The sequence below is a fragment of the Sapajus apella genome, unplaced genomic scaffold (genome assembly GCF_009761245.1).
Source record: "Sapajus apella isolate SASKATOON/1434 unplaced genomic scaffold, GSC_monkey_1.0 scaffold37, whole genome shotgun sequence".
In the NCBI taxonomy this organism is placed as follows: domain Eukaryota; kingdom Metazoa; phylum Chordata; class Mammalia; order Primates; family Cebidae; genus Sapajus; species Sapajus apella.
The window spans coordinates 21891406-21908476 of NW_022436977.1; the positions used below are offsets into that span (position 1 = coordinate 21891406).

Consider the following 17071-nt stretch of genomic DNA (forward strand, 5'->3'; position numbering starts at 1 on the left):
AAAAAAAAAAAAAAAAAAAAAAAAGAAATCAACCTAGTCTCATGGCCAGGCTTGGTGGCTCACACCTGTAATCCCAGCACTTTGGGAGGCCAAGGCAGGTGGATCACCTGAGGTCAGAAATTCAAGACCAGCCTGGTCAACATTGTAAAACCCTCACTATACTTAAAAAACATACAAAAAAGTCAGCTGGGTGTGGTGGCATGTGTCTGTAATTCCAGCTACTCTGCAGGTTGAGACATGAGAATCACTTGAACCGGGAGGTGGAGGTTGCAGTGAGCTAGCATCATGCCACTGCACTCCATCCTGGGTGACAGAGTGAGACTCTGTCTCAAAAAAAAAAGAAATTGACCTAGTCTGAAAAGAGGCTTCTCTTCCTCATTTTTAAAAATAACTGCTTTATAAATTGGGTGCGGTGGCTTACACCTGTAATCCCATCACTTTGGGAGGCTGAGGCGGGCGGATCATGAGGTCAAGAGATTGAGACTATCCTGGCCAACATGGTGAAACCCTGTCTCTACTAAAAATACAAAAATTATCTGGGCATGGTGGTGTGCACCTATAGTCCCAGCTACTCGGGAGGCTGAGGCAGGAGAATCACTTGAATCTAGTAAGCCAAGATCACGACACTGGGAGAGATCTGGCGACAGAAGGAGACGCCATCTCACAAATAAATAAATAAAAATAGAAATAACGGCTTTATTTAGATGCAATTAATTACCTCATTTTTATATAACAAAACGGTTTCTCTTATTAATTTCACTTCTTTGCCACCCTTGCTCTCACTTCTGGAATTACTGTTTTCTTTAGACATGGACAAGATTAGAAAGATGATAGCTTTTGAGCCATCTGCATTTCCTCCAGATGATCAACCTACATAAACCATTATCCAATTTTTTTCAAGAGGATCTTCTCCATCCTCATTTCACCTATTCTGCTTTGCATGTTTTCCCACCCCACAACCCCAATTTTGTCCGTATATTATGTATCACAGAACATTTAGAAAGGTATAGTCAGAGAAAAGTGATAAGAGGGAACATTGTATAAAAGTAACCCTTCTCATTCATTCAACAAATGTTTCTTTTTCTTTTATTCTTTTTTTTTTTTTTTTGAGATGGAGTCTCGCTCTTTGGCCAGGCTAGAGCACAGTGGCGTGATCTTGGCTCACTGCAGTTTCCACCTCCTTGGTTCAAGCGATTCTCCTGCCTTAGAATCCTGAGTAGCTGGTACTACAGGCATAAGCCACCATGCCCAGCTAATTTTTGTATTTTTAGTAGAGACAGGGTTTTACCATGTTGGCCAGGATGGTCTCAATATCTTGACCGTGCGTTCTGCCTGCCTTGGTCTCACAAATCACTGGGATTACAGGCATGAACCACTGCGCCCGGCCTCAACAAATGTTTCTTAAACAATCTCTGTATTTTAGTTATCCTAGTTCATGTGCCATTTCCTCCTAAGTTTTACCTTTTAACCCTTAAATTCAATCCAGGGCTTTCTAGCAGCCTTTTCTCAGTTCAGTTTGTCTCTCATTATGGTTTCCATATCTCAACGGTGTGATGTATTACTTTCTGTATTTTATAATCCTGTTATACGTTTGGTTTAGGTGTTTTTAGTTTGCATTTTATTTAACTACATTGCTCTCTTACTGACTCAATTATATTAACTTTTTGTTTGTTTTAGTTGTTCTTCCTAACCTAAAATCAGAAGATACACCATGCCTTCTATCTATAGATCTGTTTCACGTTTTGGTAAGTGTTCAGTAATTTTGTTTAAATCCCTCATGTTGATAATTTCGTGTGTTTTCCTCATTCATGCCCTTTGTTCAAGATTATAAATTATTGGCGTTTAATCTATAAAGTTTGATCTCTCCTGTCCATTCTGTTTACCATCAATTTGTAATAGGTCTTGTTCTGGTTGATTACATTAACGGGTATCTGTACAGGCATGCCTTTTCTAATTCATATTATGCTTCCCCTTTCGCCTTTTTCTTAAGTTGTATATATGATATACAGTCAATGACTGTATGAGCTCTCTTAAAATCATTAATTATTTGGTGATAGCGACCAGACCATGGGTGTATCTAGGCTTCCCCAAACACCTGTGGATGGATGGCAACTGCCCTTAGGTTTTTTGCAGAGACTTTTCCATCGCTGTGATGATCTCATTCCTTCAAACCAAGTTTTGTAGAGAAAGCAGTATGGGGATTGGGAGCATGGAGTTTTTGGATGCAGGATTAGCCAGCATCCTCATCCCTCATTCTCTAGGCCTCTGCCTAGTGGTTGTCAACCCTGAGGGTCTTTTGGAATCTCCTGGGGAACTTTGAAAAGAATGCCATTAAAGAATGCCCTACCCCAAGAGATTCTCATTTGGTTGGATTAGGCTAGGTCCTTTGTATCAGTACTGTTTTAAGTACTCCTGTAATGTTGAATATTGTGAACCAGAGTTCAGAACCACTACTTAGACCTACAATAAATAGATACAGCAAATGAATAACCTGTTTGGTGGGACCATCATCCTCCATTTATGGTACATTATATTCTAATATATTCTATTGAATAAGAAAAATATGGCATTTGTTAAAAGACACACACACAAACACACTGTAGCATGTGGTGCCCTTCACATTTAGTTATGACATTAATTTATGTTAGTCTTTTATCATTACCTATGTTAATATTCATTTTTCTCTCATAGGTGGGTGCTGTGTTAGCATTCCCATCCTTGTATTGGGATGACACTGTTGATCTGCAGCCTTCTTCAGTTAGTTCTTCCTATAACCACCTTTATCTCTTCCATTTGATCACCATGGCACACATGCTTCAGATACTACTTACAATAGACACAGGTAAAGTTTTCATCGGGATGTTAACTGTGAATAACATTTTGCCGTACTTTACTGGCATAATTAATTATGCTTGTGATTATGTTATGTATTTCTAGGTTCCATGTTATATTTTTTATTGAATGATTATTCATCTGGTTTTTTTTATGACTAGTATTTAAGCAAGGAAAGGTAGAATAAGCTGTGAAAAAGATAATTAGCTGAAACTACCTTTTTCTTTGATTAGCAGCTACTCTGCAGATAGGCAGGAAGATCACTTCGACCTGCTTTTCTCTCTTTTTCAAATTTCCCATCCTCAAAGTCTGTCCCTATATGAGCTTTTTCAGCCTTCTGATAAGGAGGTCCCTGAAACCATTTTTAATTCCTTCAGCTGGAATAGTACTTTGTTCCCCTTGCAACATTTGTCATTAGTATCTTGTTTTGTAGTTATTTGTGGTTATGTCTTACTGTTGTCCTCCTCCTTTCCCTGGTTCTGTTCTCCCTCTGCTCCTTTGTCCTCAGTGTAAGTTTCTTGATGATAGGAAACAATGAAATTTCAGCATCTTCCCTCTAAAGCTGCAAGTATCTAGTAACCTTTGTTAAACCCTGTAAGCACTCATGAAATGTCTTTTGAGTCAGTTGAAGATACATGAGTAATACAACATTATGGAATGATGATGACAGTTGTTCTTTTAGAGTCTGGTTTTTAATAGGAAGCAAAGTCTGGGGTCTGAATGCAGTGGTTCATGCCTGTAATCCCAGTACTTTGGGAGGCCAAGGCAGGAAGATCACTCAAGCTCAGGAGTTTGAGACCAGCCTGCGCAAATTGGCGAGACCCCCATCTCTACAATTTTTTTTTTTTTTTTAATTAGCTGAGCGTGCTAGTGTGTGCCTGTAGTCCCAGCTACTTGAGAGGCTGAGGTGGGAGAATCACTTGAGCCCAGGAGCTTGAGGCTGCAGAGAGCTGTGACTGCACCACTGCACTCCAACCTGGGCAACAGAGCAAGATGTCATCTCTTAAAAGTAGAAGGGAAAAAAAATACCAGAGCAAAATCTGGTTGTGGGTTTTAGTGACTGATAAAGTAAGGGCCACTGAAGGTTCATATAATTTAGAGGACAAACACAATTAAAGTGATGTCAGAATAAAATATGGCAAAATTACATGTATGTTTAACCTGTGGCACACCAACTCCATTTCTAGGAATCTATCCCAAAGTTTTACTGGCAAAAATATGAAATGATACAAGCATGACATTATTTATTGTGATATTATTTGGGATATCAAAAAAAAAAAACCAGCAACAATTTAGCTGTCCGTCAGTGGGGATTCATTGAATAACCTATGATGTACCATATAATGGAATTCCCTGCAGTTTTAAAAAGGAATGAACAAGATCTGATATGAATTGATCTCCATGATACAATAAGTTAAAAAAGCAAGGTACAGAATAATGGTTATCATATAGCATTTTTGTGTAAGGTATCTTGTGTGTGTGTGTGTGTGTGTGTGTGTGTGTGTGTGTGTGTATATATATATATATTTATATACATATTTGCTTATGTGATTTATAAAAGAGACAGTAGAGGCCAGGCATGGTGGCTCACGCCTGTAATCCCAGTACTTTCGGTGGCCAAGGTGGGTGGATCACCTGAGGTCAGGAGACCAGCCTGACCAACACGGTGAAGCCCTGTCTCTACTAAAAATACAAAAATGAGCCGGTCATGGTAGTGGGTATCTGTAATCACAGCTGCTTGGGAGGAGTCTGAGGCAGGAGAATCACTTGAACCTGGGAGGTGGAGACTGCAGTGAGTCGTGATTGCACCATTGTACTCCAACCTGGGTGACAGAGTGAGACTCCATCTGAAAAAAAAAAAAAAACACACACACACAGAGAGACAACAGAATTAAAAACTAAAAATAGTTGCCTCTAGGGTAAGGTAAAGACATAGGGATTTGAGCCAAAATTCCAATGAATGCCTTTCTTTTTTTATTTGTTTTGAGACAGAGTCTCGCTCTCACCCAGGCTGGAGTGCAGTGGCACAATCCCAGCTCACTGCAACCTCCGCCTCCTGGGTACAAGCAATTCTGCCTCAGCCTCCCAAGTAGCTGGGACTATAGGCAAGTGCCACCATGCCTGGCTAATTTATTTTTTTTTTTTTAGTAGAGACAGGGTTTTACCATGCTGGCCAGGCTGGTCACGAACTCCTGACCTTGTGATCTGCCCACCTCTGCCTCCCAAAGTTCCGGGATTACAGGCATGAGCCACCATGCCTCGCCTTTTTTTTTGGGAGGGGGGTATGGGAATCTCTTTCTGTTGCCCAGGCTGGAGTACAGTGGCACGATCTTGGCTTACCACAACCTCTGCATCCCGGGTTCTAGTGATTCTCCTGCCTCAGTCTCCCTAACACTTGGGACTACAGGGACACACCACCACACCCAGCTAATTTTTATATTTTTAATAGAGATGTGTTTTCCCTGTGCTGGCTGGGATGGTCTCAAACGCCTGATGTCAGGTGATCCACCTGTCTCAGCCTCTCAAGTGCTAGTATTACAGGCATGAGCCAAGGTGCCCAGCCTTCAGTTAATGTCCTTTTTAAATACTGTTTTGAGTTTAGAACTCTATAAATCTTTCTTTCTTTTTTTTTAGACAGAGCCTTGCTCTGTTGCCCAGGCTGGAGTGCAGAGGCACAATCTCGGCTCCCTGCAACTTCCACCTCCCAGGTTCAAGCAATTCTCTGCCTCAGCCTCCTGAATAGCTGGGATTACAGGCGCCCACCACCACATCTGGCTAATTTTTTGGTGTTTTGTTTTTTGAGATGGAGCCTTGCTCTATTGCAATTTTTTGTATTTTTAGTAGAGACGGAGTTTCACCACATTGGCCAGGCTGATCTTGAACTCCTGACATTGTGATTCACCCAACTTGGCCTCCCAAAGGGCTGGGATTACAGGCATGAGTCATCTGACCTGGTTATAAATCTTTTACTTAGTTAAAAAATAAAATGGGAGAAGATAATTTTTTTAAATTGAAAACAACAAGTGAAACTAACTACTGTATAAAACATATCAAGAAACTGGTTACTTCAGGTGAGTTTAAAACATAGTATTTCAACTGTACTTCCCTAGTGGGTTATGTTCTGACAACAAAAGAACTGCCTCCTCTCAAAAAATCTTAAGTTGAACTTATGTAAGTGATAACAGTGGTAACTAGTATTGCTATTTTGAAATTATGTTGGGTAATACTGTAATTAATTATGTTAATGTCATTAAGTGAATACGTTTTTAATTTTATTATAATGAAGTCTAGCTTATCAATTATTTATCTCACAGATTATGCCTTTGGTTTTATATCTAAAAAGTCATCTCATTTAAAGACAATGTCATGAGAATGAGAGACAAGCCATAGCCTGGGAGAAAGTACTGCAACAAACACTTCTGATAAAGAACTGTTATCCAAAGTATGCAAAGAACTCTTAACAATCAACAATAAGAAAACAACCCAGTTTTAAAATGGGCAGTGGGACTGGGTGTTGTGGTTCAGGCCTGTAATACCAGCACTTTGGGAGGCCAAGATGGGCAGATCACTTCAGCCAGGAGTTTAAGACCAGCCTGGCCAACATGATGAAAACCTGTCTGTACTAAAAATTCAAAAATTATCTTGGTGTGGTGGTACGCATCTGTAGTCCCAGCTACTTGAGAAGCTGAGAGATAAGAATCACTTGAACCCAGGAGGCATAGGTTGTGGTGAGCTGATATCGTGCCATTGCATTCTAGCCTGGCAACAGAGCGAGACTCAGGTATGATAGCACACGCCTATAATCTCAGCATTTTGGGAGGCCAAGGCAGGAAGATTGTTTGAGCCCAGGAGTTTGAGACTTGCAGTATAGCAAGATCCTGTCTCTAAAAGATAAAAATGGGCAAAACACTTGAAAAGACACCTCACCACAGAAGATATACAGATGATAACTGATCATATGGAAAGATGTTCAGCATCTATATGCCATTAGGGAATTGCAAATTAAAACAATGAGATACCACTGTACACATGTTAGAATTGCCAAAATCTAAAACACTGACACCACCAAATGCTAACACATATGTGGAGCAACAGAAACTCTCATTTGTTGTTGATGGGGATACATAATGGTACCATCACTTTGGAAGACAGTTTGTGACAGTTTCTCACAAAACTAAATATACTCTTACCATATGATCCATCAGTCATACTTCTTTTATTTACCCAAATGAATTGAAAACTTTTATTTACCAAAATGAATTGAAAGTTTCACACAAAATTGTGCACAAGGATGTTTATAGCAGCTTTATTCATAATTACAAAATCTTGGAAGCAACCAAGGTATCCTTCAATAAGTGAGTGGATAAATAAATTATGATTTATCCAGACAGTGGAAATATTATTCAGTGCTAAAAAGAAATGAGTTGTCGGCCGGCCACAGTGGCTAACACCTGTAATCTTATCACTTTGGGAGGCCAAGACAGGAAGATTACCTGAGGTCAGGAGTTTGAGACTAGCCTGGCCAACATAGTGAAATCCTGTCTCCACTAAATAAGTACAAAAATTAGCCAGGCATGGTGGCGCACATCTGTAATTCCAGCTATTCAGGAGGCTGAGGCAGGAGAATTGCTGTAACCCAGGAAGCAGAGGTTACAGTGAGCCAAGACCGTACCACTACACTCCAGCCTGGGTGACAGAGCAAGACTCCGTCTCAAAAAATTAAAAAAAAAGTGGCCAGGCATGGTGGTTCACGCCTGTAATCCCAGCACTTTGAGGGCCCAAAGCAGGTGGATCACGAGGTCAGGAGTTCAAGACCACCTTGGCCAAGATGGTGAAACCCTGTCTCTACTAAAAATGTCAAAAAAAAATTAGTGGGGCATGGTGGCCGGTGCCTGTAATTCCATATACTCAGGAGGCTGAGGCAGAGGATTGCTTGAACCTGGGAGATGGAGGTTGCAGTGAGCCAAGATGGCACCAGTGCGCTCTGGCCTGGGCAACAGAGTGAGACTCCATCTTAAAAAAATAAATAAATGAATAAATGAGTTACCAAATGATGAAAAGATAGACTTCTGCTAGCTAAAAGAAGTCGATTTGTAAAGGTTATATACTATATGATTCCAACTATATGACACTCTAGAGAAGGCAAAACTATAGAGTCAGTAAAAAGATTAGTGATTGCCAGGGATAAGGGCATTGGGAGAGGGCTGAATAGGCACTGCATAGAGGATTTTTTTTTTTTTTTTTTTTTTTTTTTTTTTTTTTGTGACGGAGTCTTCGCTCTGTCTGGAGGCGCCAGCCTGGAGTGCAGTGGCACGATCTCAACTCACTGCAACCTCTGCCTCCCTGGTTCAAGCAATTCCCCTGCCTCAGCCTCCTGATTAGCTGGGACTACAGGTACACACCACCACACCCAGCTAATTTTTGTATTTTTTACAAGAGACGGGGTTTCACCATGTTGGCCAGGATGGTCTCGATCTCTTGACCTCGTGATCTGCCTGCCTCGGCCTCCTAAAGCCCAGCCAGCATAGAGGATTTTTAAGGCAGTGAAACTGTTCCGAAAAATACTACAATGGTGCATACATGTCGTTACTACACATTTGTCCAAATTCATAGAATGTAAACACCAGGAATGAACCCTAATGTAAACTGTGGACTTTGAGTGATAATGATTTAGCAATGTAGGTTCATTGATAATAACAAGTGTACTACACTGGTGCTGAATGTTGATAGGTGGGGGATGTTGTGTGTGCATAGAGACAGAGGGAATCCTTTGTACTCTGTTCAATTTTGCTGTGAATCTAAAACTTCTCTCTAAAAAAAGTGTATTAATTAAAAAATAAAAATTTTGTTTTATGGGTGTGTGCATTTGTTAAACTCATCATCAACTAGAACCCTTAATATTTGTGCATTTTATTGCAGGTAAAATTTACCTCAAATTTGTAAAGAATAACTTAGAATTATTGAACTCTCTTACATTTGAATTGAGAAAATCAGTATGATTTTTTCAATCATATGATTCATGATATATTTTTTTAAAGTATAGCAATAAAGAGATGTTGTTTGGAAAGTGAAAAGGACTAGGAGTAATCATTCAAGATATGATAAAATTACTGAGGACAACTTGAATCGTGACCTTCCAGATGAATTAATACATAAACAAAAGCATCTTTAAAACAACAGAGCACTACTCAAATGTGCTATAACCATCCCTCAGAGCAAACTGCAAGGTAGACATTTCTATATCAGTTTTAATACAATAATTCTGAAATTCAGAGTGGCTTATCCAGAGCTTTAATGTAAGTGTAAGAGTAACTGGCAGTTGCCAGAAAGGTTTAGGATGGTCTACCTTAAGGATAGGTTGATGGAGGAAAATAACCTCAACAAGTTCTTTTTATGAGACCCTTTGCTTGAGCATGAAGGCAGGACAGACACCTACTTCCTTTTCTAAAGGTTTAATTTCTGCCTACCGGCTAAGATTCCTAGGAACCCAAAGCAGGTTGCTAACTATTGATTTATTTCCACGGTCATATTATGATGAAGTATTTACATGTTTAGCAAGTAAATATTAAACATCCATGTTTAGTTATTCTGCCCTATTTGTTTCTCCAGCTAATATATAAAGTTTACCTCACAACTTTAATATTCAGCATCAACTACTTAGATTAAAAACAGATGGAGCCCCGGGCATGGTGGTTCACGCCTTGTAATCCCAGCACTTTGGAAGTGGGTCACTTGAGGTCAGGAGTTCAAGACCAGCCTGACAAACATGGTGAAACCCTGTCTCTACTAAAAATAAAGAATTAGCTAGGCCAGTGGCACATGACTGTAATCTCAGCTAGTTGGGAGGCTGAGGCAGGAGAATCGCTTGAATCGGGGAGGCGGAAACTGCGGTGAACCAAAATCATGCCATTATACTCCAGCTTGGGCAAAAAGAGTGAAATTCTGTCTCAAAAGGAAACAACCTCAGTTGAATGAATCTATTGTTTATTATCTTGGAACCATGAAATTGAAGTATAATTTATAAACTGAATAGCAAATACATAATTCATCTCGCAAAATTTCTTTTTCAGGCCTACCCCTTGCTCAGGTTCAAGAAGACAGTGAAGAGGCTCGTTCTGCATCTTCTTTCTTTGCAGAAATTTCTCAATATACAAGTGGGTGAGTAATAATCTATTAGTTCATTCTTTTAATCATTCCATTTCTTGTTCAGTTGTTGGGCCGTGTAAGTAACATTTGAATCATTTAAATTCCAGTTAAAAATAATCAGTTATTGCCTAGGTTTTCTTCGAGGGTTTTTATGGTTTAAATCTTTTATCTATCTCGAGTTAATTTTTGTATAAGGTGTAAGGAAACAGTCCAGTTTCAGTTTTCAGCGTATGGCTAGCCATTTTTCCCAACACCATTTATTAAATAGGGAATCCTTTCCCCATTGCTTGTCTTTGTCAGGTTTGTCAAAGATCAAATGGTTGTAGATGTGTAGTGTTATTTGTGAGGTCTCTGTTCTGTTCCATTGGTCTATGTATGTTTTTTGGTACCAGTACCATGCTGTTTTGGTTACTGTAGCCTTGTAGTATTGTATGAAGTCAGGTAGCATGATGCCTCCAGCTTTGTCCTGTCTTTGCTTAGCATTGTCTTGGCTATATGGGCTCTTTTTTGATACCATATGAACTTTAAAGTAGTTTTTTGTAATTCTGTGAGGAAAGTCAATGGTAGCTTGATAGATACAGCATTCAATCTGTAAATTACTTTGGGCAGTATGGCCATTTTCATGATATTGATTCTTTCTGTCCATGCACATGGAGTGTTTTACCATTTGTCTGTGTCCTGTCTTATTTCCTTGAGCAGTGGTTTGTAGTTCTCCTTGAAGAGATCCTTCACATCCCTTATAAGTTGTATTCCTAGGTATTTTATTTTCTTTGTAGCAGTCGTGAATGGGAATTTTCTCATGATTTGCTGCTCTGTTAATCTATTATTGATGTATAGAAATGCTTGTGATTTTTGCACATTGATTTTGTATCCTGAGACTTTGCTAAAGCTGCTTATCAGCTTAAGGAGTTTTGGGGACTTTCAGGACATAGGCATGGGCAAAGACTTCATGACTAAAACACCAAAAGCAATTGCAACAAAAGCCAGAATTGACAAATGGGATCTAATTAAACTAAAGAGCTTCTGCACAGTAAAAGAAACTATCATCAAATTGAACATGCAACTTACAGAATGGGAGAAAACTTTTGCAATCTATCTATCTGACAAGGAGCTAATATCCAGAACATACAAGTAACTTAAACAAATTTACAAGAAAAGAAAAAACCCCATCAAAAAGTGGGCGAAGGATATAAACAGACGCTTTTCTCAAAAGAAGACATTTATGTGGCCAACAAACATATGGAAAAAAGCTCATCATCACTGGTCATTAGATAAATGCAAATCAAAACCACAATGAGATACCATCTCTCGCCAGTTAGAATGGCGATCATTCAAAAATCAGGAAACAACAGGTGCTGGAGAGGATGTGGAGAAATAGGAATGCTTTTACACTGTTGGTGGAAGTATAAATTAGTTCAACCATTGTGGAAGACAGTGTGGCGATTCTGCAAGTATCTAGAACTAGAAATACCATTTGACCCAGCCATCCTATTACTGGGTATATACCTAAAGGATTATAAATCATTCTTCTATAAAGACTTATGCACACGTATGTTTATTGCAGCACCATTCACAATAGCAAAGACTTGGAACCAATCTAAATGCCCATCAATGTAAGACTGGATAAAGAAAATGTGGCAGATACACACCGTGGAATACTATGCAGCCATAAAAAGGATGAGTTCATGTCCTTTGCAGTGACATGGATGAAACTAGAAACCATCATTTTCAGTACACTAACACAGGAACAGAAAATCAAACACCGCATGTTCCCAATCATAAGTTGGAGTTGAACAATGAGAACATAGGGGCACAGGGAAGGGAGTATCACACACCAGGGCCTGTTGGGTGTGTGATCCCAGAACTTAGAGTGTAATAAAAAATAATAATCAGTTATGAAGCTAGGTGCAGTGGTTCATGCCTGTAATCCCAGCACTTTGAGAGACCAAGGCAGAAGGATCACTTGAACCCAGGAGTTTGAGACCAGCCTGGGCAACATAACAAGACCCTGTCTCTCTCTTTAAAAAAAAAAAAAAAAAAATCAGTTAAGGGCTTTTAGCATGGCTTTGTTTGCACAGGATAGGCTTACAGTGAAGAAAACGTGTTTTGATTATTTTACTTTGAAGTAAAAGGTAGTAGGTTAGAATAACAGCTACCCACTTGCTTGTTTCTGAGACTGAAACAAGTTTGACACATCTTTACTTTTGTAAACTGTTCTGGAGTCATAGATAAAAGATGATTGGATTTTAACAAATGGAGTATTTAGGATTAAAATAAATGTAGAAAATGAAAAATAGGTTGTCTTTTTACAGTGATCCATACAATTGATGCACTCAGTGCATGCATATAATTACAGGTTAAGGCTCTTATGAGTAATACGGAAAATACATTGGCAGTCATATTTTAATATGCATATAATATATACATAATATGTACATATACTGTATAACATATGTAATACATATATAATTTATACATATATACATAATAATATGTTTTAAATTTTTGTATATATTTAACCTTTGTGTAGAGGTTATAGTAGGAGTACAATAGGAGTGCTCTGCTGAACTTTGTCTGCTGCCAATTTCCCCTCACCAGTCTCGTTACCAGTATTTTTTTTTTAAGTTAACAGATTTTTTTAGAGGCCTTTTAGGTTTACAGAAATGTTGAGCAGAAAGTATAGTCTTCATTTGCTCCCTCCCTCTAACTGTTCCCCAATTATTAATACCTTGCATTAAGGAGGTACCATTCATTACAATTGATTAATCAATATTAATACATTATTATTAACTCAGGTTCATAGTTTACATAAGATTCACTTTACAGTATCATACAGAATAGTTTAACTGCCATACAGATCATTAGTCAATCCTAATATAGAAACCAGGAAATTATTAATTTTTTTTAGCTAACAAGTTGCTTTGGTTAGTTATTGGTAAATTTTTTTCTTCCTCTGTTTATTTACAAGGTTTTAATCTAAGCAACAACAAAAAAAAATGAAAGCTTTAGTAAACTTTAAGTTTTATGTTGAAGGGTATACTTTATTTTAGGTCAGTCACAGTGGCTCACACCTGTAATCCCAGCACTTTGGGAGACTGAGGTAAGCAGATTGCTTGAGTTCAGGAGTTCGAGATCAGCCTGAGCAAGATAGTGAGACCTTTTCTCAACTTTGGGGAAAAAAAAAAAAAAAAAAAAAAAAAAAAACCTAGCTGAGAATGGTGGTGCACACTTGTAATTCCAGCTACTCGGGAGGCTGAGGCAGGAGGACTATTTGAGCTCGGGAGGTCAAGGCTGCAGTGAGCCATAATTGCAACACTGCACTCCAGCCTGGGCAAGAGAGCAAGACCCTGTCTTAAAAATAGAGAGTAGTCCGGCGCAGTGGCTCACACCTGTAATCCCAACACTTTGAGAGACTGAGATGGGCGGGTCACCTAAGGTCAGGAGTTTGAGACCATCCTGGCCAACATCGTGAGACCTGTCTCCACTAAAAATACAAAAATTAATACAAAAATTAATCAGGTGCACTGGTGTGTGCTTGTAGTCCCAGATACTCAGGAGGCTGAAGCAGGAGAATCACTTGAACCTGGGAGGCAGAGGTTGTAGTGAGCCACAATCCTGCCACTGCACTCCAACCAGGGTGACAGAGCAAGACTCCATCTCAAAAAATAATAATAATAATAATTTTAAAATAAAGAGTATACTTTATTTAAGAGTCAAATTTCTTTAAAGTAGGTTTTTTGGTTGCCTCTTTGTTTTTGTTTTTTGTCTTCACCTAGGAAAAATGAGAGCAATTTCTTGCCTTAAAAATCTACATGGTAAAAGATAGAAGATTTGTGACTTTTCTTCAGGAAATTATTAGGAGATTTAAACACTGAAACTATTAGCTACTCAAATATTTTGGGGTTTTTTTTGTTGCTGTTGTTTTGTTTCTTTTTAAGACAGAGTTTTGCTCTGTTACCCAGGCTGGAGTACAGTGGCATGATTTCCACTCTGCAGCCTCCACCTCCTGGGTTCAAGCAGTTCTTCCACCTCAGCCTCCTAAGTAGCTGGGATTACAGGTACCCACCACCATGCCTGACTAATTTTTGTACTTTCAGTAGAGACTGGAGTTTCACCATGTTGGCCAGGCTGGTCTTGACCTCCTAACCTGAGGTGATCCGCCTGCCTTGGCCTCCAAGAGTGCTGGGACTTTATTTTGTTTTTAAATGTTTAAAAATTGCATGGATAATAAATTACCTAAATGTTTAACTTTGTATTTGAAAAGGGGGATATGTTTACATCTAGGGTTTTAGTCTGATAAGTATTCTGTTCTCTTCTGGAATTATTGTCTTTTAGCTGCATTGGGTGTAGTATTCCTGGCTGGTATTTGTGGGTCTCACTGAAGAATGGCATCACCCCTTATCTTCGCTGTGCTGCATTGTTTTTCCACTATTTACTTGGGGTAACTCCACCTGAAGAACTTCATACCAGTAAGTAGAAAAATGAAAGCACTGAGTGGAAAATGAGACATTTTCTTTGTTCTTACCTTCAAGCTCATAAATTCAAGGTTAAAGCTGACAAAACCACTTCTTCACTCCCCATTTCTTTCATCTGTGTTCACTTCAAACATGTGCGCCCTGCCCTGGTATAGGTTAAAGGTGAGGCCAAAAAATATATTAGCCTTTTAATCTGCAAGACCTACTCTTAGGTCCTAGCTATGCATAGGTTATAGGTTTGAGCTTATAAAATATCTGCATGCAGAATATAACTGATAGGCTATACAAGAAATTAGAAATATTGGTTATCTTTAGAGAAGAGAATTGTTTGGCTACATAGGTGGAAGACTTTACTATATAGTATGTTATTTAAATTTTGGACATACAGGCCAGGTGTGGCGGCTCACATCTATAATCCCAACATTTTGGGAGGCCGAGGCAGGTGGATCACTTGAGGTCAGGAGTTCAAGACCAGCCAGGCCAACGTGTTGAAACCCCATCTCTACTAAAAATACAAAAAAATTAGCTGAGCACGGTGGCGCATACCTGCAGTCCCATCTATATGGTAGGCTGAGATAGGAAAATCACTTGAACCCAGGAGGTGGAGGTTGCACTGAGCCAAGATCATGCCACTGCCTCCAGCGTGGGTGACAGAGCAAGACTCTGTCTAAAAATAAAAAAAATAAATAAATAAAAATTTTTAAAAGTTGGACATATAATTACATTGAAGAATGAAAGTGCTGCTAGTAAAAGCCCACTGGAACCAACTGAGGCCATGTATATTTAAGCAATAGGGTTACCTTCTCATTTACTTCCCTCTGTATTTAGACCAAAGTAGGGAAGCTTTCCTGTGGCTTTGTATGGGTAAAACTCAGAATGTTTATGATTTTGGAAGAGTCACCAAAATTGCTCACAGATTCTTCTTTTGTCCTTTGAGAATAAGCTGACTAGGTTACTGTTACTGGCTATCAGCTTGTTTATCATGAGCTCAGTTCAGTAGGGCTTATCTGATCTAGGTTTTTCATGGACTTGTATAAAGTTTCAAGTAATTGCCAGTACAGATCTGTTGTTTGCTCACATACAAAAAAGTCATGTATTTATCTCATAGGTGCTATAGTACAGCTGTGAGTGAAATAAAGTCCTTTTTAGTGGGAGGAATCCAATTATAAACAAATGGAGAACTATATATCTATAATGTAATATAAAATGCTGATAAATATTATAAGGCAGAATAAAGCAGTTTAGGGATAGAGGGTATTGGGGTCAGAATGGGGAACTCTCCAAGATAGTTTTCATGGAATGCTTCTCTGTGAGGCAACATTGAACAAACAGCTGCATAGATAGGGTTGAGTTGGACAGACAGCTGAAGGAAGAATATTCCCAAGTAGAAGAAGTTATAAATCCCAAAGCTTTGTTTGACATAGTCAAAGATTTGCAAAGAGATGGGTATGGCTGAAGCCTAAGGGGAGGGTAACAGGTCTAAGAGGTAACCTGGGGGAGCTCACTCAGGACCTTTGTGCCATGATAGGGACCTTGTATTTTATACTAAGTGTGGTTACACATTAGAGCCATCTGATCAGGAGAGTAACTCAGTCCAATTTATGTTTTAAAAAATCACTGTGACTTATTTGCCACCTATGATTTTATAGAATAAGAAATATACTTTCTACAAGGACAGTATAGAAATGAGCAGAAACAGTGAAGAAATTTTAACAACAGGTAGACGAGGTAAGAATAATGTGCTTATTAAATGTATTTTTATTCTCTTGCAGATTCTGCAGAAGGAGAGTACAGTGCACTTTGTAGCTATCTGTCTTTACCTACAAATTTGTTCCTGCTCTTCCAGGAATATTGGGATACTATAAGGCCCTTGCTCCAGAGGTACTGTGGGGAGTAAAATGTCATTGTTGGGTTATTATACGATTTGAAATTTTAAAATTACAATTACCTGCTAAACTTTTAGTTCAATTAACATTGATTAAAGGTGTGGCAAAAGTATAGGAGATTCCTAAGTTGCACTCTTTTTTTTTTTTTTTTTTCCCATTTATTTATTTTATTGCATTTTAGGTTTTGGGGTACATGTGAAGAACATGCAAAATTGTTGCATACGTACACACGTGGCAGTGTGATTTGCTGCCTTCCTCCCCATCACCTACATCTGGCATTTCTCCCCTTGCTATCTCTCCCCAGCTTCCCACCCCGCACCGTCCATCCCCTATTTCCCCCCAACTGACCCCAGTGTGTAGTGCTCCCTTCCCTGTGTCCATGTGTTCTCATTATTCAACACCCGCCTATGAGTGAGAACATGCGGTGTTTGATCTTCTGCTCTTCTGTCAGTTTGCTGAGAATGATGGCTTCCAGGTTCATCCATGTCCCTACAAAGGACCCAAACTCATCGTTTTTGATGGCTGCATAATATTCCATGGTGTATATGTGCCACATTTTCCCTATCCAGTCTATCGTCGATGGGCATTTGGGTTGGTTCCAGGTCTTTGTTATTGTAAACAGTGCTGCAATGAACATTCGTGTGCACGTGTCCTTATAGTAGAACGATTTGTAATCCTTTGGATATATACCCAGTAATGGGATTGCTGGGTCAAATGGAATTTCTATTTCTA

The 17071-nt window shown here is 39.0% G+C and overlaps 1 protein-coding gene across 1 annotated transcript in view; it reads left to right on the forward strand.

Moving 5' to 3' along the window:
* Positions 1 to 17071, forward strand: part of UBR1 (ubiquitin protein ligase E3 component n-recognin 1) — a 178133-nt gene that overhangs the window by 134722 nt on the left and 26340 nt on the right. The window contains exons 39-43 of the mRNA XM_032297878.1: positions 1678 to 1745; positions 2692 to 2842; positions 9903 to 9990; positions 14314 to 14447; positions 16226 to 16334. Coding sequence (XP_032153769.1) covers positions 1678 to 1745; positions 2692 to 2842; positions 9903 to 9990; positions 14314 to 14447; positions 16226 to 16334 — 550 coding nt within the window. The remainder of the gene's footprint in view (positions 1 to 1677; positions 1746 to 2691; positions 2843 to 9902; positions 9991 to 14313; positions 14448 to 16225; positions 16335 to 17071) is intronic.